The following is a 23,991-nucleotide window of genomic DNA, read 5'->3' on the forward strand; positions in this document are numbered from 1 at the left end:
TGACTCTGCTCTCATGCAGCCTACTCCACAAACTCCTGAGTTGCAAGGAGTATGTGCCCTCTGAAAGGAAGGGCAGTGTCGGTACAAGGGCGGAGCCAGGCTGCAAAGCTGGGCCGAGAGGAGATGATGAATGGCACAGGGTCCCCTCAAGTGGGACCCCAGTTAGCATCTGCAAGATCTGGATTGAACTTCCTCACATCGAACACACGAGAGGAAGGAGTGCTGTTATTTCACATATTACTGAACAGAAGAAAATGCCATTAATCCTAAAACCTTCCACCAGTGCCTAAGAGACCAGGGCATGAAGCTCAGAGACCACAGAAATAGGGAGGTGCTTGTCAAATTACAAAATATGCACAACTCTCTGGGGTTGGAGCTCAGCCCATCTAAGTGCTGAATATCTGGGTCCCAGGGGCTGTCGTTAATAACCTCACGGCTCCTGGGGAGGGTGCCAGGACCCTGCTCGGTGACCGCACAGCCCCACCGCGACCTGTTCAGTGGTGCAGACAGAGGTGGAGGCAGGGCTTCTTAAAATGGTGGATGCGGCTTTATTTACCAAAGGGGCCGGCCCAGGGCTGGTTCTGCCAGCCAGGCCCTCAGGTGGCTGTGGGGTGGTCCCAGCTCAGCTCAGTCCTGGCGGCAAGGCTGGGCCTGCCTCGCCACGGGAGCAGTGTTCCCCCTTGGGGCTCCTGCCCAGTGGCACCGACATGGGTAGCAGGTGCCGGCACTGCCATCTCAGGAAGGCACTTTCAGCTTCGGGGTCCCCAGGAAGAACTGCAGGACACGGTCGGCCAGGAGCGCCAGGCAGAAGTCCAGGAGCAGGACCTGGGCGATGACGAGCTTGAACTGTGGGGCAAGGAGCACTGGTGAGCTGGGTGCCTGCAGACGGGCCAGGCTGAGTCCTGGGGCCACACCCATGGGGCCACTCACCTCCACGGGGATGTCCACGAGGCCAAACTGACTGTTGAAGTCGGGCGAGGAGCCAAGGAGCAGGCCCACGATGGCCAGGAGCGACACGGCCAGGCTCCACACTAGGGGCCTGTTCTCTGGCAGGCTCTCCATGAACGGTGGGCCCTGTGGGGACAGATGGACAGTCAGTCATGTGCTGCAGGGGCCAAGAAAGTGGGCAGGGCGAGTTCAGGCAAGGGCTGGGCCTCACTTTGTAGTTGATGGCAAAGGTGGCCATCTGCATGGCCATGGCCATGATGTACACGGTGCTGTTGACCAGGCTCGGCTCAAACTCCTTGTACAGGTCCACAAACTGCTCCTGCCTGCGGCGACACAGAGGGTACGGGGCTACCCTCTGGCCCCCACCATCCCTGGGCAAAGCCAGGGTTCTGCCTGGCCGACCCCACCAGTCAGGCCTTGGTTACCCCAGGGCAACGTGTGCATGTGCCTCCTCCTGCACCCTCCCCAAACCCCAGGCTGGGCCAGCACTCACTTCTCGGGGCTCCGGGCCTGGGCCTCGCTGTACAGGTAGACAAGACTCAGGAAGTGCACACAGAACTGGAGCACGACCGTGAGGATGGTGTACATGTTGAAGATGTTGGGCAGCGGTCGCTCTCGGGAGAGAGTCTTGAGGGGCTGTAGTGGCAGGATAGGGAGTAAGGGTCCAGGCTCACACTGGGCCTACCCCCACCCCCTCCCCCGCCCTCCTAGCAGGACTCGTGTAGAGAGCAGTCACCAAATCCTGGAGGTTATGAGTTAGCACCAGACCCCAGAGCCCTGCTCGTTCCCCAGCCCCTTGGCCGAGATGATGCCACCACACCCTCACTCAAGGCCTACGCTCCACATAGCAGCCACAGGGTGTTTAAAATTCACCCCCTTCCCCTTGTTCTAGAACAAACCAAAGCCCTCCCTGGGACCCAACGGGGGCTCATGGTTGACACAACCCACCTCCACCTCCTCCAGGCACCAGGTGCTCCTTGCATCTGTCCATGCCTACCTATGGTCCTTCTGGCTACCTCCTGGAAGGTTCCCTTGTTCCTTATGCATCACACAGGCTCCCCTGAATGATCCCGAGGCTGTCCCCTGTAGCCTGTGACCCACTTTATTTTTCATGACACTGAACGCTTTCTGAGTGGTCCTAATAATCATTTCCCCATCTGTCCTCTCTTTGCCTGTGGGCTCTGTGTAGCCCACCTGAGACCCCAACTGGTGGACAGTGCTGGGGCCCGAGTTGTGCCACTCCAGGGAGCCTCGGCGTGCACCTGCTCTGTCCCCTGATCCCCATCTGTAATGTGGGGATGACAGTTCCCACCCCGAGGGCTGCTGTGAAGACGAATGGATGACAAGCAGTGGTGCCTTTAACAGTCCACCCTAGCTGGCCCAAAGAGGCAGACGGTACTCCTGGGCTGGGGAGGGAGCCCCTGCTTTGCCTGTGGCTCAGCCCACCTTGGAGCGGGAGATGAAGAGGAAGCAGCCAGCCAGCAGCAGCCCCTGCAGCGTGGCCTGGAAGTCACTGAACTTGACGCCCTCCAGGTAGAGAACACTCTGGCTATAGGCCAGGATGAGGGCATTGAGTGCCAGGATCTTGAACATCTGCAGCGTGGTCACCAGTGTGCAGCGGCCCTGCTTGATCACGTGGCAGACTGTGGGGGGGGCATGGGAAGGGAGGAAGGTGTGGGCGTGGGGGCCCATCAGGATGGGCATGGGGGGAGGCAACTGGGGGTGGGACTCACTGCACTGGATGGAGGAGAGCTTGGAGGTGAAAGGGGCAGCGATGCTGGCGTCCCCCAGCTTCACGATGGGCGTGTTCTCGTCCTCGAGCTCTCGCAGCACCTGGCTCAGGCGGTCCTGTGGGGCAGGCGGCAGGGATAAGACCTGGCCACCAACGCGTGCTGGTGTCCCCCACCTCCTGTGACTCACCCGCTGGGAGGCCAGCTGCTCCTCGGGAGGCGGGAGCCCCGACCTCTGCTTGGCCGCCCTGGAAGTGGCCCGGACACTGCTGCTGCTGCTCAGGACAGGGCTGTCTCGGGGCCGTCGGCGCCGTTCAACAACTCGCTCAGGGGCAGTGGCCAGGAGGGCCACACCTGGGGGGAGGTACGTGAGTGTGTGTCTGGAGCCTAGAGGGAGCCTGTCACCCCAGGCCTGCTGGCCCTGTGCTGAGTGAAGCCCAGTGTGGAGCATGGAGTGGGGTGTCTGCTCACAGGAGCCAAACCTCCCCATCTCAGCTGATCTCCCCACGGAGTGCCTGAGAGAGCATTCTATCTTGCTTTCTACATTTGGAAAGCAAAACCCAAATACATGGAACTGACTTCCAGGGTTGCCTGGGTGGCTCAGTCGGTTCAACATCTGCCTTCGGCTCAGGTCATGATCTCAGGGTCCTGGGATTGAGCCCCGCATCGGGCTCCCTGCTCAGCGGGGAGCCTGCTTCTCCATCGCCCTCTGCCCCTCCCCCTGCTTGTGCTCTCTCTCAGATAAACAAAAAAATCTTAAAAAAAAAAAAAAAAAAAAAGCTGGGCGCCTGGGTGGCTCAGATGGTTAAGCGTCTGCCTTCGGCTCAAGTCATGATCCCGGTGTCCTGGGATCGAGTCCCACATCGGGCTCCCTGCTCCTTAGGAGCCTGCGTCTCCCTCTGCCTCTCTCTCTCTGTCTCTCATGAATAAATAAATAAAATCTTAAAAAAAAAAAAAGCTGATTTCCATGGTGTACTGCCAAGGATCACAATTCCAGGACATAATAGTCAATTAATAAAGCAGTTAAGGATTTGGAAGGCACTGTAAGGAGGTCATTTTTTTTTAAGAGGGAAAGAGTGAGCGTGTGTGTGCGCCCTCAACAGCATGCATGTGAGCAGGGGTGGGGGCTGGGTGTGGGGAGGGGAGGGGCAGAGGGAGAATCTCAAGCAGGCTCTATGCCAAGCCCAGAGCCTGACCTAGGGGCTTATCTCACAATCCCGAGATCATGACCTGAGCCACAACCAAGAGTCAGATGCTTAACTGACTGAGCCACCCAGGTCCCCTGTCAGGTTGGTCTTTTAACATCAACCTGATGACTGCGTTCTGTTGACAGAAACCCAAGGCTACAAACGGCTGGCAAATGCTTCAGCTTCCTTTGCGCATCCCCACTTGTCCCATCTCCCCCTGGCCTCTGGCCTCAGCCCCCACATGGGCCCCACACGGTGCCGGGAGGCCTGAACAAACCAAGCTGTGTCTGCCACCTGGAGCCTCCCTGGCTCCCTATGTTCCCAGAAGCTCTGGTGCCCTCCCGCCCCCACCCCCGCACTGTTCATCAGATACCCGTATCCCCTCCAGGCCTGCGGCCCCTCAGATCCCCAACCCCACTGGAGACTGCCCCATCCCCCACTGCCTCCTCAAAGAACTCGCTCGGCGACGTGTCTCTGACACTAAACCCGTGCTGGCAGAACAGCGATGGAAGGGACAGTCTATCAGCTCGCAGGACTCACCCACGTCGGCATGCTTCAGGGCACCCACGTCATTGGTGCCGTCGCCACACATGAGGGTCACGTAGCCCAGCTCCTTCAGGCTGGTGATGACAAACTCCTATGTGCGCAGAGATGGGCTGAGTGAGGGCTGTGTGCTACCCCCAGGGCCCTGCCTGCCCCCTGCCTCCTCTGCACACACCTTCTGTTTGGGGGCCACACGGGCAAACACCTGCACGTGGGGGATGAGGCGAAGCAGCTGCTGGGGGTCCTCAGCCTGCAAGTGGGCCAGGCCATCGCCCGTGAGGCACAGCGCATGCTCCAGGGCCAGCGCCTTCGGGGAGCCCTTGGCCAGGGGCAGCACGACACTGCCATCGATGGAGCGCCACTCACAGAGTCGACCTGCAGAGCCAGAGCCCAGGGCCAGGGAGAGGGGTTCACAGCAACTCCCCGTCACGTGGACCCCACGTAAGCCGTCCCAGTCTCATCTCTCTGAAGCACCTTCTTGGTTCTCACCCCTTTATCCCTACCAATCCCTGTCCACACCTGCACCCTAGACGCCAGGAACCCCACAGATGTTCACAGAACCCTCCGACACAAAGGCTTCAAGAACCCAGGGCCTAGGCCACTGACCTGAGACCACATGATGGTCAGATTCAAACCCTGACAACCTAACCTCAGGAGCAAGGCACCCCTGACCCCGGGGCCTGCCTGAAACTCTGCTCTTCCAGGATCAGGGCCCCCTGAGTCACTTCCTTGGGCCAGACCCTGCTTGCCAACCACTTCCTCTTTCTAGATGGCTGGCCCAGGCATGGATGCTGAGTGATAAGCATGGCTAAGGGAGGCCTTCCGGCACTGCACGGCTCATCTGGGCTGTCTTGGCTAGGAGGGAAACCAACCTCCACCTGGCTTTTACTGTGGCCATTTTGTTGAAGCAGCATCACCTGCCAATCAACAGTCCCAATAGCCACCTCTGGGCCACCTGCCTACGATCCCTGGGCTCTGCAAGAGCCTAGTGCCTGGAGCTGAGACAGAGATCTGGGACCAACAGTGCAGACTAGGAGAAGGGCTGGGAAATTCTAGAATCCGGCATAGTTCCAGAAGCCAGCACCCTCCTCTGACCTGCAGCCTGGTGACACTCCAGTGCATGTGGCTCCCCAGCCAGACACCAGCCCTTGGCATCTGACAGACCCCGTACTCCACCTGACTGAAGTAGGTGAGTTTACTTCTATTTCCTTGTCTGTAAAGTGGGGGCCCCAACAGCAGACCTGTTCAATTTCCTCCTATGTGATGCGGGGATGATAAGGCCTCCCGTATGCAGCAGAGAGACCAACGTGGTAACACATACCAAGCTCTTTGCCTGGGGTCTGGCCATGCTGAGCATGAGCACCAGCATCCCCGTGCTTAGGAGGGGAGCCCTTGCCTCACACAGGCAGTCTGCCCGGCCCAAGGCAGGCGGGAGGACAGGAAACATGGCCCGGTCTGACGAAAACCAACCACCCCGGTTGTCAGCTGTCACTGATCCCAGAGCCAGTGACTTCCCGCATGCTGCTAGGACACGTGGGTGTGGAGCTCCTTGGCTAGACAGCCCCAGCTTGCTGACAAGGCAAGGCCGTGTTCCACAGGCTGGTGTCACAGGTCCTGGATGACACTGGGTGTGTTCGCTCAGGCCTGAAATGCCAGCGGGCCACTAGACAGGGGCTGTTCTTGCATTCAGGGTCCCCCCAGCCTATGGCCCCATGATCCCTCACCTTTCTCCACGGGAGGCTGCAGGATCAGCGTTTGTGCCTTTTCAATGAAGTGCAGCTCCTGAGCCACGTGGCAGGCAGTGAGCGGGTTGTCGCCTGTGATCATGACCACCTGAGGAGAGGACAGAGGCTCCATGGGGCAGGGCCCAGCAGGTCAGAACTCCAGCCTGGAGACCTGGTGGCTGAGGCCCTCTAAAGAAGGCCATAGAAGGAGGTGTTGGCCCCAATGCAGAATGGGCTTCCAGGGGCCACAATCCTCCCCAACCTGGTGGTGTTTTATGCAAACGATACATGTATGTGTGTCTGAAAACACCCACAGCCTTTATTTGCAATATAGACTAAGAACCAGCCATTAGCGTGGACCCTCTTGGCTTGGTAGCTACCCCAGGCAGAGGGGAACAGATGCTCCAGCTTTCTCACTGAGAGCCCAGTGATGGGAAGATGGGCTGTGACGGCTGAGGGCCAGGTGGGGGCTATTAATGTCACCACCTCTGAGACTGCTCACTCACCTCCCACATCCTAAATTGCATCTTGAGTCCCAAACTAGAAAACAGAAACCATAGAACAGATGGATGTGTCCGAGAGTCACCTCCACATCCCCTGTCCCAGCCCAGCTCTTCCTTTCCAGAATGGGGTGGATTGGGGGAATTGCCTTCACCTCCCAGGGATGCTGGGGGTGAAGGAAGCAACCTGAGAAGGGTGGGCACAGGCCAGGTCCCAAAGCATCCTCAGACTCGGGACAACGTGGGCACCAGAGCCACGATGGAGCTCAGCCAAAATCCAAGAAAGACATCCTTGCTACTGAGACCTGCCCCACTGAGGGGGAACTGTCCTCTGTGGTCATATCACCCTCTCTGGAAGAAGGAGCCAAGATCCACCCACCTGCCCACCCACCCTTGGGGCCCAGTGGGGAGGGGTCCAGAAGCTGTACCCGGTGGGATGCATTTTGGATCTCACGGATCACGGCCTTAGAGTCAGCCTTGAGCGGGCAGGAGACCACAATGAAGCCGACGAACTTGAGGTTGCACTCCAGGGCCTCCCGTTTGATCTCCCGGGCCTGTGTAGGGACACATAAGTACCCTCATGACCCATCTCTCCTCCATTTCTGAGCTGGGCGGGGGGGGGGGGGCGCGTCAGGGACAGACCCATCCTTACAGAAGGAACATTTGAGGGTTAGGTGAGAAGTGGGGAGGACACTAGGCACCCTGGACCCATAGGGTCTCAGCAGTGCTGCGAGTTTCCCCCACCACAGGGCCTTTACTCCCTGCTGGGCACAACAGCAGGGCATAAGCCCGTGGGACTCAGCTTCCAAGACAGTAAAGTCAGACCCTCCTTTGCTATTCACTGAGCGCAATCTCACCCTGAACCTCATGCCAGAAACCCCAAACTCTTCTCCTCACAGAGCTTGCCTTCTACCGGAAGAGATGTGTAATAAAGAAAGTCACAGAAATCAGAACACTAACTGCCACTAACTGCCGAGGAATGGGGCAGACAGGCTCGGGGAGTGGCACCGAGCAGGCTGGTTCTGAGGGCAGGGCACTGAGCCACGACCTGGTGTGCATTCTGGAAGGATTTCTCAGCTGTCAGGTAGAAGTGGACTGGGTGAGAGGTAAGGTGGAAACAGAGCAATACTGATGGTGGAGGTGGGAGGAGAGCTGGTAACTGACCGGACATAGGGTGTGACACAGAGCTGGAGGTGCCCCATGACCATGTGGTGACTGAGTGGTCAGGCAGGGTAGGGGCAGAACCAGGCTGGAGACAGAAATCCAAGGTGCCTCCTGATGATCCCTGGCGGGGGGGGGGGGGGGGGGGCCCAAAAGAGTGTGGGGTAAGAGGCTGGATGGAGGCGGGGCCTGGTTGTCCTCTGCAGGAAATGGCCTCAGGAGCCAAGATGGGATGGGGTCCCATAAAGGGCAGGGTACGCAGTAGAGAAGGGACCCAGGGCTGAGTGCCACTCAGGGCCTCCCAAGGTAGAGGCCCGGAAGGAGGAAGAAGGAATCGTGCCTGCTCATAGTGAGGCTGCAGGGAACAGAAGGCAGTATGGACGAGGGGCCAACAGGTGGGAAGCCTAGGCCCTTACCTGCTGGTGGGTGAGGTGCCCCAGCTCCTTGTACCCCAGCGCCAGTACTCGGGCTCCTTCCCGGGAAATCTCCGTGTGGATGTGGTGGTAGTCAGGTGGGCACTGGGAGAACTGCAGGGAACGCAGGGGATGTCACCGACCGCCCCGCGCCCCCCTTCCCCTGGGGCCGGGACTGGCTCACCATGGAGTGCAGGGTTTCAGGGGCCCCCTTCACAGCCGCGATGTAGCAGAGATCAGTGGAGCCTAGCTTCTCATAGGAGGCGAGCACGGACATTCGCTTTAGGGCACTGGCAAAATGAAAGCGCTGGTGAATTTTCAGCCCCTGAGTTTTAATACTTCGGGGGAATACTTTCTCATCTGGAAACAAATAAGTACGAATCCTGAGGGCCTTCGCTCCAAAGAGGCAGCCAAGCCCCCGCCTCCCCTTTCCGCCCCTCTCTTCCCCCCCTCGACCCCCAGACCCAGACCCTGAGGGGTGTTTGGGGGTTGGGGGGGGCTCCTCGCTCCAGGAAGGGTCAGAACTGGGAGACCTGTACCCAGAGGACCTTGCTCGTGGCTTCTGGCAGGGTGGGGGCAGTTTCAACTCCCAAGGGGTGGACTGTCTCAGGTCAGAGGTGAGCCTGTGCCCACCCGCCTAAGGGACCATCAGAGTTGTGGGCCTGCCTGGCCCTGAGCTGGACACACAGGTGTCTCTGAGGGGTGCAGCCTGCCTGCCCAGGGGTGCAAGAGCGGGCATTTCCTCCCAGCCAGGCCCGAAGCTCCAGCCCCTCACCTTTGGTCAGTGTCCAGTCCACGGCTGTCAGCATAGCCTTCTCGAGGGGGTCACCCACAAGGGTGCCATCATCCAGTTGCATGAGAGAGTGGCATGAGGCCAGAGCACGGTGCGTTTCTACGGGGATGCTGGACACAGGAGTGACCTCCTTCCCGTCTCTGTTAAGGACAGGAAACAGCTGATTATGGAGTAGAGGGACCCCCGGGAATTGCTAGCCAGGATGAGTGACGGGCCCGCACTTGGTGCCAGTCATTGCAGGGGCTGAGAGAGATGCACGGTCTTGGTCCTGACACCTGTGCCTATCTCATGGATGCCCCTACATATCTTATGGCCGCTTGGGGTGGGGTGGAGCCAAGCTGCCAGGCCGCTGTTACACTGAGGAACGAAAGGGAACCCCCCCACCCCACACACCCCTGGTCAGACTTCTGTGTACACGGTAGGGGCTCCAAGTGGGTGCTATCTGTCCCCTGAGCTCCCACCTGCTGGGCAAGAGGCCCAAGCCACCCATACTCACCTGAGCCCAGCCACCCCACGGACGACCAAGCTGTCGCTAGTCAGGGTCCCTGTCTTGTCGAAGCAGCACACCTCTACCTTGCCAGCAAATGGGATCCGGAAGGGCTCCGTGCAGTACATGTCTGGGAGGAGGGGAGCCAGGGTCAGGGGTTCTGCCAGGCCCCAGCCCATGCAGCAGCACCCCCACCCCCGTCCCAGGCACTCACACAGCTTGGCCAGGGCAATGAGGGAGGTGTTGACAGCCAGAGACAACTCAATGGGCAGCTCAGGGGGCACAACCGACGTGAGGATCAGAGTGCATTCCAGAAACAGCTTGTAGCGGTTCCGGCTGGGGTCCTTGGTGCCTGCAGAGACAGGGCCTGCCAGCCTGGGGGGCATGGGGGCGGGGCCCAGCAGACAGGGGAAGGGCCCCAGCGCATACCTTCAATCCACACGTAGGCGGCTGCTGCAATCGCAAAGACCAGGAGGAACAGGATGAAAATGAAGGTCTCCAGGTTGTTCGCGGTCACCCTCTTGACTCCAAAGAGGATGGTACGCAGCAGCTTGCCCTAGAGGGCCAAAGGGTTAGAGGCCTTTCCTGGCAGGCCGTGGCCTCCCGCACCCCAGAGCACCAGGGCCAGATCCCCCCCTGCTGATGGGGAGTGCCTGCCCTGGGTCCACCTGTGAATCCTGCAGCCATGACACAGGGGCCCACACAGCTACGTGGCTGGCTGCCACTCAGCTCAGGGCTATAGAGACCAGGGGCCAAAAACTGGGGGTCAGGGAAAGAAGTGGCTGAGATGGGGGACTGAGTCTTCTGGAAGGAGGTCTGGCGAATCACCTCTACGGGGCGGCCCTCATGACACTTTAGTGAGGAGGTGACGGATGTGACTCTGTTCGGGACCCCAGTGTGTAGGGCAACAGCCCGTTTCCTGCCTGTGCTCCCCACCAGAACCGCAGTGTTGGATAATGGGCCTGGTGTGTAGGGCTCACGTCTGCACCCTGGCCCCAAGCGGGTACCTGTTGTCAGAATAAGTCTGTGGCGGGGATGTTCTGGGGTCCAAAAGAGCCACTGTCTCAACTGTCTACCACACACCCTGGGGCCTACCCTCCCCAGAGCCAGACGGGGGTCCATACCTGGGATGTGTTGAATCCGGTCCTGAGAACGTAGGCCACACATCCACTGTCGACTGCTGCAGAGACAAGCGGGAGCAGCAGTGTTGGTGTCTGTTCATCCCCACTCCCTCACAGCCAAGCAGATGTGGTGGCTGGGGGTGTGGGGCAGGGATGGCGGGGCCAGGCCACCCCAGACCCCCCCAAGGCACCTACGCTTCAGGCCCGTGGTAGCCTTCTGCGGGGGGATGTGCTGTACCACCTTGGTGCCCCCAAAGATGACGTGGAGCCGGGAGTCGGCCTGGAGGTCCAGGACCCGGTCAGGGTTAAGGTCTTCAATGGGCTCCTAAGGAGGAAGGAGAGAGTGGTGAGGATGCTCTCACCTCAGCCTCCTTCTCTGTCCCCAGTCTCGCAAGAGCAGGCCCCTGGGGCTGGGATGAGCCACTCCGACCCTCAGAAGGCTCCCAGCCTAACACGGCACATCCGACCGGGCGGCCTGCCCTGTCTTCTCCCCACCTGCACCTGCACCTGCAGTGTTGACTCCTTGTGATCTCGCAGCTGGCCTCACAGAGGATTCGCGCTCTCCTGGTTTCCCTCAGCCCATGTCAGTCTGATGTCTCTGGTCCCAGGCCTGGACAAGCCCTGACGATCCTGGCCTCCCTTCCTTCCTTCCTTCCTTCTCATCGCCACCCAGCTCCCCTTCGTCCAGGGGGCAAAACCACCAGGAAATCGGGCAGCTCCAACTAGGCACCACAACTACTCTGCCTCCTCTAGCCTCCTAGGTCAGGGCTCTGTCCCTCCTCTATCCGAGCCTGGGCAGGAGGGTGGCCCAGCCACCAGCCCTCTCGCTCCCCAACGAAAGGGCCAGTGACACACCTGGGTAGACCGAGTCTGACCCCCGCTCCGCCCCCAGCACCTTCATCTGTGGCACCGACTCCCCTGTGAGCATGGCCTCGTCCACAATGCAGCGGCCCCGCAGCAGCAACACGTCACATGGCACTAGGTTCTCCTGTGGGGAGCGGCCTGCAGGAAGGGGCAGGAGCGTTGCAGAGGAGCTGAGAGAAAGGGCTCCCACCACGACAGATCAGAAGCGTGCCTCACCGATGGAGACGATGTCTCCAGGGACAATCTCGTCACTGGCGATGGGCCTCCACTTCCGGCTACGGTAGACCTGGGCAGAGGTGAGGTGCAGTTAGCTCTGGGTCTCATGGTGGGCTCGATGCAGGTGCATCCCTAGAGCTGACCTCACCCTGCCTCCACTCCAGGCCCACCCCAAGACTGGCAGGTGCCTCCCCCCAACCCTCATCTTCCCGCTGGCCACACCTGGATCATGTGGGGCTTGTTGCCCATCTTCCGGATCTCTGACATGTTCCGCATCTGCTGCTGCACCAGGGAGGCCTCGAAGGCCACCAGCATGGAGAGGGTGAAGACGCTGTAGTACCAGTACTCATCCAGACACCAGAGCCCCACGCAAAACACCTGCAGGACACAGCCTGTGTGTCCACACCCCCGCCCGGCCATCCACGGGAGCACATGAAGACACCTGTGGAGGCTGGGAAGGCACACCAAGGGCTGTTCCGCCCATGGGCTCAGACCCATGAGGACACAGAGAGAATTTCAGGTCTGGAGATGGAGATTGCTCTCGCTGGGAAAGCCCCAAGGAGCAGGAGGGGGCTCGGGGAGGGTCCAAGCTGCTGCTTTACCTGGAACACGAAGAAGGGTGCTGTGGCTCTCTCTTTGAACAACTCCGAGAAGTCAGGCACCACCATCTCAGCCCTATGAGAGACCAGACCCCACATCCTGTTCACAATATGAGCCTCAGAGGTCCCACCCTGACACCTCCACTCAGGGCACTGCAGGCCTCCCCGGGACAGGAGAAGCCAGAAGGGACACTCCACTTGACTACGGCTCTCCTTGTCCCTGAGACACTGGGGCAAGCAAGCTAACTGCTGCCAGCCTCCTCCGCAGCACCCAGGTAAAGCTTCTGAACCAGTGCCAGGCTATGCAGGCAGCCACACCACCCGCCCCCCCCCCCGAGCAGGGCTAGTGTAAGACACAGCCCGTCATCAGGCTGAGTACGAAGGCACGCAGAGAAGGAGCACCTGACTGTGGGATGGAAGCCCTGAAGCTGCACAGAAAAGGCCTGGCAGCTGAGCACTGAGGAGTCTTCTGGGGCCTGAGCCCCACCCCGAATTGGAGAGGGGAGGTCTGGAGCTGAAATTTTCCAAAAACTCCCTTAATAAAAGCCCCAGGATTTGAGGAGTAGGGCCTAAGGGTGTGTTCTGCGGCACTGTGTGGGGAGGCCCAGTCTGGCTGGGGGGGGGCGGGGGAGCCAGGTCAACTGGGGCCACCCTCGCCCTGCCCTTGGAGACGTGTCCTAGATATGGGGTGTCAGAAAAAAGAAACCACTGTGATAAAAACAAACAACCACAACCAGGCCCCATTCTTCATTATTCAGGTGACTTCGCATGAGCCGGGAAGGTGTGAGAGGACATCCCAGGCCACCACCAAGGCTGACCTCAGGCAGAGAGAATAGGTAAAAATTTCTTATAAATCTTCCTATTGGATTGCTACTTGTGATGATATATATGTAATTTTTAAATAGTAGTTGAGTTAGGGAAGAACTCCCTAAAAGTTCTGGGGGTTTTCAGGTCCAGGACGATCATCATGGTGGCAGGGCCAGGGGCTCTGAAGATGAACAAGGGGGTCTGAAGCCCTGCTCTGCCCCCTCCCAGTGGTGTGTGGGCACTGGTGGTTTCTCGGATTAAAGGGAGGAAGCATGTACAAGGCATCTGCCATCACGCCTGGTACAAAGGAGAGCTACTGTGATCACTGACAACTCCTTTTACCGCTCTTCCCAAAGTGCTGGGATGAGTATGAGGAGCACGGTGACAACTTACACTTAAAAGAAAAATTTAAAAACAAAGAAAAATCCTACACTAATTACAAAACGGGGATCAACAGTCATCTCTCTGGGACCTCAGGCCAGGTTCCCATGAAGAGCTGCATATGCTCCTGCTGGACGGTCCTCCAGGGTCCCTGTCAGCAGTCAAGGCCAGGGGAGACAAGACTAGAGCACGTTTCTAAAAAGGTGGCCGCCATCTTCATCTGGGAAGTACTGTGGACCCCTCCGCCCCAAGTCCCCATTTCCTAGGCACCAGGACTCAGGAGCGCAGCAGGACAGAAAGCCGGGAAAGGAGCCAGAGGCTCGGCCAAGCGCTCACGCTGTGACCACGGGCAGAGCACCAGCCCTGTCACCATGCATGGGCATGCCGGGACTCACTTGTTGCTCCCAAACTTCTTCTCAGCTGCGCGGATCTCTGAGTCCTCCTGGAACCCTCTGTTGCTCTGGTAGTATGAGAAGGCATTTCCCACAGGAAAGGCCACAGGGAGGAAGCGCTTCTTCTCCAGGGCGTCGTAGGAATACTTAATCTTCTGGAATTCGAAGGACAACACCTCCTGTCCGTCCTCACCCTGTGGGAGCAGGTGTTGTCTATGGCAGAAGGCCTGCACCTGGGGGTGTCCGTCAGTGCCTGGGAGTCCCATCCAAGCCCTGTGCCGAGCAGCCCAGCAGCTGGTCCCTACCTCGTCCCGGTGCAGGGCCACGAGCTCAGTGGAGCCATTGTTGGGGGTCGGCACCACCTTCACGAAGGTTGCTTTGCTGGGGTCGTACTCCTGCGAAAGGCAAAGTACTGCTGCTGAGCCCTTCTTAACCCCCAGCTCCACAGCGCCCCCCCCCCGTCCCCCCCCCCCCCCCCGGAGGTTGCAAGCACAGCCACTCTGGGCTCTGGCCTGTCTGCTCCCCAGTCTGTCACCGAGACAAAGACACCACCTCGCCACCCCTCTGGTCTCGTATCGTAAAATCGGAGTCACGGCCAGCACCCCAAGCCTGGGGCCCTGCTGAACTCAAACAGGAAGAATGTCCCCTGCACGACCTGCACCCCTCAAAACATGTGGGCCAAGCCCTGTCACAGCCCACCGGCCTGGTGCTGCTCTGCGTCCCCTCCCTTAACTATTCATTTTGGGTCCTGAAGTGACGAGGGGCAATGAGGCTCAAGGCTCGTCCTTGCCTCAGCCAAGGGCCTCGGCATGAGCCGTTTTTCTCTGCCTGGAACATGTGGTCACCCAGTCAGCTTCAAGCCTTTGCTCAAACGTCACCTTCTTAGGAGACCTCCCCTGGAGGAGGGTCCACGTGAAGGGCCCTCACAGTGTTCTTCTCCGTGGCCTGGGTTTTCCTCTTTAGCAGAGGCAGCTGAGCGCGAGCTCTATACCTCTCTCACCAACACCATGAAGGCAAGGGCTTTTGTCTGTTTGGCTCACTGCTGCTTCCTCAGCACCTAAGACGTGGAGGTACTGGATGAAGCTTAGTTAGCGCAGCCTCAAGCCTGAGCTGCACCCACCTCACCCATCTGGGCCGGCCTGTGGTGTATGTGTTTGCGGGCAGAGGTGCCAAAGGGTGACCCTCAGAAGAAAGGCCCTGCCCCTTGGGGAGCCCATGGGCCTCTGGGCAGGCAGAAAATGATGACAAAGACTTAATGAGGGCGCCTGGGTGGCTCAGTTGGTTAAGCGACTGCCTTCGGCTCAGGTCATGATCCTGGAGTCCCAGGATCGAGTCCCATATCGGGCTCCCGGCTCAGCGGGGAGCCCTCTTCCCTCTTGTGCTCTGTCTCTCATTCTCTCTTAAATAAATAAATAAAATCTTAAAAAAAAGACTTAATGAACTCTGGTAACACCATGGTAAAAAAAAGTGTGAAGTGGGGCGCCTGGGTGGCTCGTTCAGTTAAGCGTCTGCCTTCGGCTCAGGTCATGATCCCAGGGTCCTGGGATGGAGCCCACATCGCGCTCCCTGCTCAGCTGGGAGCCTGCTTCTCCCTCTCCCACTCCCCCTGCTTGTGTTCCCTCTCTCGCTCTGTCTCTCTCTGTCAAATAAATAAATTAAATCTTAAAAAAAAAAAAAAAGTGCGAAGTGCTACACAGGGCCATGGCCATGCCAAGCCCTTCGCAGTTTTTTGCAGGTTCTTCTCACACTGGCATAGTGAGCGGGTGTTATGGTTCTCACTTTACACAAGGGAAAAGAGAAACCAAAAGAGAAGCACCCCTGTCTGCGATCTCTGATGCAAGCCCAGATCTGCCCATCCTCACCCTGCAGTTGGTTAGCTCCTCCTTGTCCTCCATGCCTGGAGAGGAAGTTAACACTCACGCTTTTTAGCTGGAGGCCAAAAGGCAGTTGGAAGTTTGGGGGTGGGTGGTCACACTCCCTCCAACTTCCCTGCATTTTCTGGTCCCTCACTGGAGTCTTTCATTGTACTGACCTGAAGCTACCCGTTAAGTTTGAGCCCCTTCCCTGGGATAAGGCTTGTTGGGAAAACCATTCTCTCAGAAGAAAAAGAGGATTCAGTCCACATTTAGAGTCAAAGAGCGGGGGCTTCTGTCTCTTTCTGCAGCCCTTCATGCTGTTCCCTTTCCCTCTTCTTTCAGCAACACACGCCTGGGATCAAAGGGGAGGCTGGCGGGACCTCAGTGCCCATGGCTCCAAACACGCCAGTGTCATCTGAGGCAGGCCCAGAGGGCAGTGGTGCAGTCACCAACAGTAACTGCTGACCCAGGGCAGCTCTCCCTATCCAGATCTTGGGGGTTAAGGGTCAGAAATGCTACGGGGCTGCTGTATTCCAACACAAATCCCCACTGTCACCCCCCTCATTTTGGAGTCAGACATAAAGAGGCTCCACGCCGTCATCATTTGCTCACAAATTGCTCCTGCTCCTCTTAAATGTTACGATCAAAGAGAATTTCAACCTAATTTTGGTCCTGATATGCAAGGGCCTCTAAGCACCGGGTAACAGAGTTCTCAAACCAAGCTTCACAGATAGGGAAACTCACCCCGCAGGTCTAGCCTCACACTTTGAAAACCAAGATAGGAGACAAAAGAAGGAGAGACCATTTCTAAGAGAAACAACCTAGTCCTCGATAGTAATGGTAGCTAGCATTAACAAGCCAAATCAAAGAGCGATGATGCTGGAGCCTACCCCGAGCTTTTTATAGGTATTACCCTATCGAATCTAAATGACCACACCAGGGAGGGATTCCAAGGAAAGGAAGTTAACCTGCGCCAGGGTCGCACAGCAAGTCAGTAGCGGGGCCAGGATTTACCCACACAGAGGACACCGCTGGGGATTCAGGCCCAGCAAACGGGAGGCCCGGGATGGGGTGGGGACCGACACGAGCGTCGTGACTGTGACCCGCCGCAAGGCCCGACCGAGGCGAGGGTCGGGCTCGTGCCCGCGCACTTACCGGGGTGCAGGTGAGCGCGCAGTGCGCGTGCACGGACCAATGCCCCGAGAGGACGGTGAGCGCGTGCGCGAGGCAGATGGTGGCGAGCACGAGCAGCGCGGCTTCAGGGATTTGCACCCAGCTGCTGCCCCAGCCCCAGCAGCCGGCGGCCGCGGCGCCCAGCCAGGCCGGATAGAGCAGTCCCGCGAACGGCAGCACCGTAAGGCGCCGCAGCAGCGCCAGCCGCCGGTATGGCCACACGGCTGCGACCAGCTCGTCACCGCTCGCTATGAGCGCTGGGCCGGCGGCGAGGAGGGTGCGCGGCTGCGGCCCGGGCTTGGGTTGCCTGCCGGGCCGGGCCCCGCAAGGCCGGGCCCCGCAGGGTACCGCGTTGCCCACCGCCGCCGCCGCCGCCGCAGCCGCCGCCATCTTTTCCAGCGCCCCGCGCTCGCTTCCGGGCAGAGGCACCGCCTCACTTCCGATATTTTACTTCCGGTGAACTCCGGGCGCCGCCATGGCAGCCGGAGGGTTGAAAGAGCCGGACAATGTACAAATTGAGTTCGGAAGTTGTTACGCAGGGCGCCGCCATGACAGGCTGAGGCCGGAAGGAGAGGCAGGGCGCAGCCATGAGAGTCTTAAAAGGGTAAAGCTGTCTGCCCGCCCTGCCACGCCGGACTGAGACCGGAAAAGACGAAGCGAGGCGGGCTGGGCGCCACCTTGACACCTGAACCGGAAAAGAGGAGCTCTTGTCCGGACTACCCGGGCAGTGGCCAGTTTGGATCATCAGGGGCGGAGCCTGGACACTGCGGAGGCGGGGCCAATTACAGAAGAGCTGGGGTTCTGAGAGCGAGGCCTGGACAGGCCGAAGGGGCGGGGTTTGTCATGAGGGCGGGACTCGTTAGGGGCAGGGGTCCCGGGTGGCTTTCCCTGCGGGAGAGGCCCCTCCCTCGGGGTCCTGGGCAGGGCTGGCGCGGATAGACTTAACGGAGCCGACACAGGACACAGCCGCTGCTGAGAGGAGCGGTCATGTAATAATGATTACACACACAGAAAGTTGTTATTTTAACATAAAAATATGAAAAATGGGCGTTTAGGGGCGCCTGGGTGGCTCAGTCGTTAAGCGTCTGCCTTCGGCTCTGGTCATGATCCCAGAGTCCTGGAATCGAGCCCCGCGTCGGGCTCCCTGCTCGGCGGGGAGTCTGCTTCTCTCCCCCTGCTTGTGCTCTTTCTATCTCTATCTCTCTCAAATAAATAAATTAAATCTTTAAAAAAAGGAAAAAAGAAAAATGGGCGTTTATTTGCAATTACATGTATTCTGTAATATAAATGCTATTGTTTGAACAAAACCACATTAGGAATCATTAACAGTGGCGATCGGTAGTATTTAGTAGTACTAATAGAAAACATTGCCTGAGAAAAATCTATAACAGCACGTTTATGTTTCTTTGTCCTGATATAGCAATTTGAACTACTTTTTAAACTCTTTATTGGATATTTATATCTTGTAGGTTAACTGTTGCATATTCTTAAGATACGTAAGTGTAAGACTTGGTAAAAGGAGAACATAATGCAGTAAGAGTTAATATTCTATATTTAATAAAAGTAACGATGACGCTTCTTTCTGTCCCATTACACAGTAGGATATTTTTACTCTAAGTTTTCCAATAATACTTACCTAAATGGACTGAAATCTTTAGGATAACATTTTGTTTTATATAGTGATAAAACTAACGCAGTCCAAGGTGAGATCACTGATTTGCTTCCCTGCTCTTATCAAGCCCACGATTACTGATTCTTGGTGTCATTCCAATGTGATAACATCAAGCTAAATATTGTCTCAGCTAAAGCCTTTCAGCATGGATTTACTTCTTAGGGTTTTTGACTTTTATGGATTAGTTTTAAGCTCTCCAAAACAGCAGGGTTTGTTTTGTTTGTTTGTTTGTTTTTTGTAGGCCAGGTATTGGTCAGTCAGGTCTTTGTATATATAAACTCATCATATAGTATCTATGTCCAACACTCTAGAGAACATTGAATGTCATGATAAATTAAACCTCCCTTTCTCAGGGACAATTGTTTTTAAACACATAGGTAATTTGAAATTGTGAAATTGAAGTTAGATTCCAAATAGTTTATTCAGAAAGAAACTGAGAATATCCTGTTTAATTTGACTGCCCATTTCTGATGACGTTTTGAATTCTGAAGCAATCTTATTTCAAAAAATGAGTCTTGGGGTGCCTGAGTGGCTCAGTTGTTAGGTGTCTGCCTTTGGCTCGGGTCATGATCCCGGGGTCCTGGGATGGAGTCCCACATAGGGCTCCCTGCTCCGAGGGAAGCCTGCTTCTCCCGCTCCCACTCCCGCTGCTTGTGTTCCTTCTCTCGCTATCTCTGATCTCTGTCTCTGTCAAATAAATAAAATCTTTTTTAAAAAATGAGGTTTTTTTTCTGTATGAATTTTTAGGGGCAGTTGCTTCATCCGTGTCTGGGCTCCCATGGCCTCTTCAAAGATCATCAAAATGTTTTGGAGAAACAGCATGTAAATTTCTGCTTTACTGTAATTGTTTTCTCCATTCTAATCTTCAGTGTATTTCCAAATTAGAGGACTTTTTCTTTTGTCACACTTTGAAACTGATTTTATGGCAGGCCAACTTAAAAAAAAAAACAACAACTCTTTATTAGAGCAGTTTTAGGGTCAGGCAAATTGAGAAAAGAGTACAGCGATTTTCTATACATCCCCTGCCACCATACATATATAGCAGCCTGATTATCAACATCTCTCACCATTATTACCAATAAACCCATTGCCTATAGTTCACCTTAGGGTTCACTCTTGGTATTGTACATTTTATTGGTTTGGACAAATACAGAATGAATTCATCCATCATTACAGTACAGAGTAGTTTCACTGCCCTACAAGTCCACTGTGATCTGCCTATTCATCCCTCCTCCCCTCAGCTCCTGGGAACCACTGATCTTTTGTGTCTCCATAGTTTTGCCTTTTCCAGAATATCATATAATTGGAATCATACAGTAGGTACCCTTTTCAGATTGGCTTCTTTCACTTAGTAATATGAATTTATGGTTCCTCCATATCCTTTTATGGCTTCATATCTGATTTCTTTTTAATGCTGCATAATATTCCATTATCTGGATGTACACCAGTTTATCCATTCATGTACATCTTGGTTCTTCCAAGTTTTGAATTATAAAGCTGCTATAAACATCTCTGTGCAGGTTGTTTATTAATGACATGGTGACTTCTAATTAATTTTCAGCTTTACTGAGAAATAATTGACACGTATCATTGTGTAAATTTCAGGTGTATAATGTGATTATTTGATACATGTATATAGTGCAACGTGCTTACCAAAATATAGTTAGTTAACACCCCTTTACCTCACCATTTTTTATTGTTGTAGTTATGGTGAGAACATTAAAGCTCTGCTCTCATAGCAACTTTCAAGTATACAATATTGTTAATTATATCACTCTGCTGTACATTAGATTCCCAGAACTTATTCATCTTGTAACTGAAAGTTTGTACTCTGACCAACATCATCTCCATTTCTCCCACCACTCAGCCACTGGCAACCATCATTCTACTCTCTCCAGTTCATGTTTTTAGATTCCACACATAAGTGAGATCATACAGTATTTGTCTTTATCTGCCTTATTTCACTTAGCATAATGCCCTCAAGGTCTAAAGGTACATCCATGTTGCCACAAAAAGCAGGATTTCCTTCTTTATGACTACTATTCTAAAACTTATGTATCTAATACATACATATATATGTATATGAATAATCTCACATTTTAGTTAGTTGTATATATCACATTTTCTTTATCCATTTATTTGTTGATGGACACTTAAGTTGTTTCCATGTCTTGGCTATTGTGAATAATGCTGCAGTTAACATGGGTGTAGCTATTTCTTTGAGATAGTGTTTTCATTTCCTTTGGATATATACCTGGAAATGGGATTGCTGGTGGTTCTATTTTCAATTTTATTTGAGGAGACTTCAAACAGCTTTCCATACTGGGTGTATCAATTCACATTCTCACCTACAGTGCACAAGGGTTCCATTTTCGCTACACCCTTGCCAGCATTTGTTATCTTATGTCTTTTTTTATAATAGTTACTCTAACAGGTGTGAGGTGATATCTCACTGTGGTTTTGAGTTGCATTTCCCTGATGATTAGTGATGTTGAACATCTGTTGGCCATCTGTATATCTTCTTTGGTAAAATGTCTATTCAAGTTCTCTGACCATTTTTTTAAAGATTTTATTTATTATTTATTTGAGAGAGAGAGAATGAGAGAGAGAGAGAGCACACGAGAGGGGGAAGGGTCAGAGGGAGAAGCAGACTCCCCGCTGAGCAGGGAGCTGATGCGGGACTTGATCCTGAGACTCCAGGGTCATGACCTGAGCCAAAAGCAGTCGCTCAACCAACTGAGCCACCCAGGCGCCCCTCTGCCCATTTTTTAATTGGATATATTTGCTCTTGAGCTGTATGAGTTCTTTACATATGTTGGGTATTAACCCTCCCCCCACATATATATAGTTTGCAAATATTTCCTCCCATTCCATGGATTGCCTTTTCCTTTTGTTATTTCTTTTGTTGTGCAGAACATTTTGGTTTGGTATAGTCCCCCTTGTTCGTTTTTGTTTTTGTTGATTGTGCTCTTGATGTCATATCCAAAAAATCATGGTCAAGACCAATGTTGAGGAAATTATTTCCTATGTGTTCTTCTGGAATCTTTATGGTTTCATGTCTTGTTAAATCCTTAGTCCATTTTGAGTTAATTTTGTGAGTGGTGTAAGACAGGGGTCCAACTTTATTCTTTTCCATGTGGATATCCAGTTGGTCCCAGCACCATTTATTGAAGAGACTATCCTTTCCAACTTGACAATTGTTGGCTGCCTTGACAAATATTAGCTGACTGTATATGTGGGGGTTTATTTCTGGGCTCTTGTTTCTGATCCATTGGTCTATTTTTTTTTTAAAGATCTTATTTATTTGAAGGGGGGGCAAGGGAGAGCATGAGCAGAGGGAGGAGTAGAGGGAGAGGGAGAAGCAGACTTCCCACTGAGCAGGGAGCCTGAGGTGGGGCTCCATTCCAGGACCCTGAGATCATGACATGAGCCGAAGGCAGATGTTTAACCGATTGAACTACCCAGGCAACCCTCCATTGGTCTACTTGTTTGTTTTTGTTGTTGTTGTTTTCAAAGATTTTATTTATTTGACAGAGAGAGGGAACACAAGCAGGGGGAGCAGGAGAGGGAGAAGCAGGCTTCCTGCTGAGCAGGGAGACCGATGTGGGGCTCAATTCCAGGACCCTGGGATCACGACCCGAGCTGAAGGCAGATCCTCAATGACTGAGCCACCCAGGTGCCCTCTATTTGTTTTTATGCCAGTATCATACTGTTTTGATTACTATCATTTTGTAACACAGTTTGAAATCAGGAAGTGTGATACCTTCTGCTTCGTCCTTTTTTAGGATTGCTTTGGCTATCCAGGGACTTTTCTAGTTCCACACTAATCTTAAGATCATTTTTTCTATTTCTGTGAAAAATGGCATTGCAATTTTGATAGATATTGCATCGAATCTCTATGTGGCTTTGGGAAGTGTAGACATTTTAACAATATTAATTTTTCTGATCCACGAACATGGGCTATCTTTCCATTTTTCTGTGACTTCAATTTCATCAAAATCTAGTTTTCAATTCATAGAGCTTTCACTTCCTTGGTTACATTCATTCCCAGGTATTTTAGCGTCTTTAATGCTGTTGTAGATGCTGTCTTTCTTTTTCAGATGATTCATTTTTGGTGAACAGAAATGCAACTGGATTTAGTATGCTTTGTATTTTAAAACTTTTCTGAGTTTAATTTTAAGTTTTTTGACAGTCTTTAGGATTTTTTATGTAAAAGATCATATCATCAACAAACACAGACAATTTTACTTATTCCTTTCTGATTTGGATGCCTTTTGTTTCTTCTTGCCTGAGTAGGGCTTCCAGTGCTATGTTGAAAAGGAGTGGTGAGAGTGGGCATTCTTGTTCCTGATTTTAGAAGGAAAGCTTTCAATCTTTCACCATTGAGTATGATGTTGGCTGTATATTTCTCATATATAGCCTTTATTATGTTGAGGTGTGTTCCTTCTATACCCAATTTGAGGGTTTTCTATCATGCAAAAATGTTGAATTTTGTCAAATGCTTTTTTTGCATCTGTTGAGATAATCACGTAATTTTTGTCTTCCCTCCCACTACTGTGGTGTATCATATTTATTGATTTGTGTGTGTTGAACCATCCTTGCATCCCAGGGAAAAATCCCATCTGATCATGGTGAATGATCCTTTTAATGTGCTGCTCAATTTGGTTTGCTAATATTTTGTTGAGATTTTTGCATCTATATTCATCAGAGATATTGGCCTGTGTGTGTACATATATATTTGGTAGGTGGCAAAACAACACTCCAGGCATTTCTTAGGCTGTACTTTTATTTTTTTAAGTTAATACACAGTACTATGTCATATTTGATAGATTCCATGCTTCTGTGATCAGTTAATATTTCTTGAAAAAACATAAAGATTAACAATATTTATTCATCCTAACTGAAGTTCCTTGGGTAATAAATTTTTAAATAATTTTAAATGAATATATTAAATTAACAGCTTGTTCACTTCCATACTTTCAATAATTCCTCTGCTCTTTTTTAAAAAATATTTTATGTATGTGTGTATGTATGTATGTATGTATGTAAACTCTATACACAATATGGGGCTGGAATCTACAACCCTGAGATCAAGAGTTACATGCTCCACTGACTGAGCCAGCCTGGTGCCCCTGCCCCCTCTCTTTTCAATTTCAGATATCCATAACAAAATTTTGCTGAGCAAAATAAACTTCAGTTTAGTTCAAGTGGAATAATTAGGAGTGTGGGTCAAGGAGTGTGAATTAATGAGTGTTTACTGTGTTCAGTGTAATTCTAGAGTATGAGAGTATAAGAGATCTTAGTTTAATGTGTTAGATTCTTCCAGTATAGCTAAGGAAGAGAAAGAAAAGAACAGCAAGGGCCCTAACCAGCCCATGTGGGGCCTAAAAGAAAGTCATTCACAGATAGCCCTGGTACAACTTT

General features: G+C 53.5%; 1 protein-coding gene across 3 annotated transcripts; it reads right to left on the minus strand.

Moving 5' to 3' along the window:
- Positions 1-525: 525 nt before the first annotated feature.
- On the minus strand, positions 526-17,300 carry ATP13A1 (ATPase 13A1). 3 transcript variants are annotated; one of them, XM_025885768.2, is made up of 26 exons: positions 16,878-17,300; positions 14,172-14,261; positions 13,870-14,060; positions 12,290-12,362; positions 11,910-12,065; positions 11,688-11,757; positions 11,503-11,609; positions 10,803-10,932; positions 10,611-10,666; positions 9,916-10,042; positions 9,701-9,838; positions 9,496-9,616; positions 8,982-9,139; positions 8,391-8,566; positions 8,210-8,320; positions 7,061-7,186; positions 6,133-6,241; positions 4,584-4,783; positions 4,406-4,502; positions 2,869-3,032; positions 2,682-2,796; positions 2,395-2,591; positions 1,442-1,584; positions 1,160-1,271; positions 931-1,074; positions 526-846 (listed from the first exon to the last, which is right to left on the minus strand). In XM_025885768.2, the coding sequence occupies exons 1-26, from the start codon at positions 17,283-17,285 to the stop codon at positions 736-738; spliced, it is 3,630 nt and encodes a 1,209-aa protein (XP_025741553.1). In that variant the 5' UTR covers positions 17,286-17,300; the 3' UTR covers positions 526-735. The 3 variants fall into 3 exon arrangements, with proteins under 3 accessions (XP_025741553.1, XP_025741552.1, XP_073757146.1); XM_025885767.2 differs by having other exon boundaries at positions 2,682-3,032; XM_073901045.1 differs by having other exon boundaries at positions 2,682-3,032; positions 11,910-12,138; positions 16,878-17,018.
- Positions 17,301-23,991: the final 6,691 nt, after the last annotated feature.

This window comes from Callorhinus ursinus, unplaced genomic scaffold, assembly GCF_003265705.2.
Source record: "Callorhinus ursinus isolate GAN/ISIS: 27379988/994484 unplaced genomic scaffold, GSC_fseal_2.0 scaffold15, whole genome shotgun sequence".
Taxonomy (NCBI): domain Eukaryota; kingdom Metazoa; phylum Chordata; class Mammalia; order Carnivora; family Otariidae; genus Callorhinus; species Callorhinus ursinus.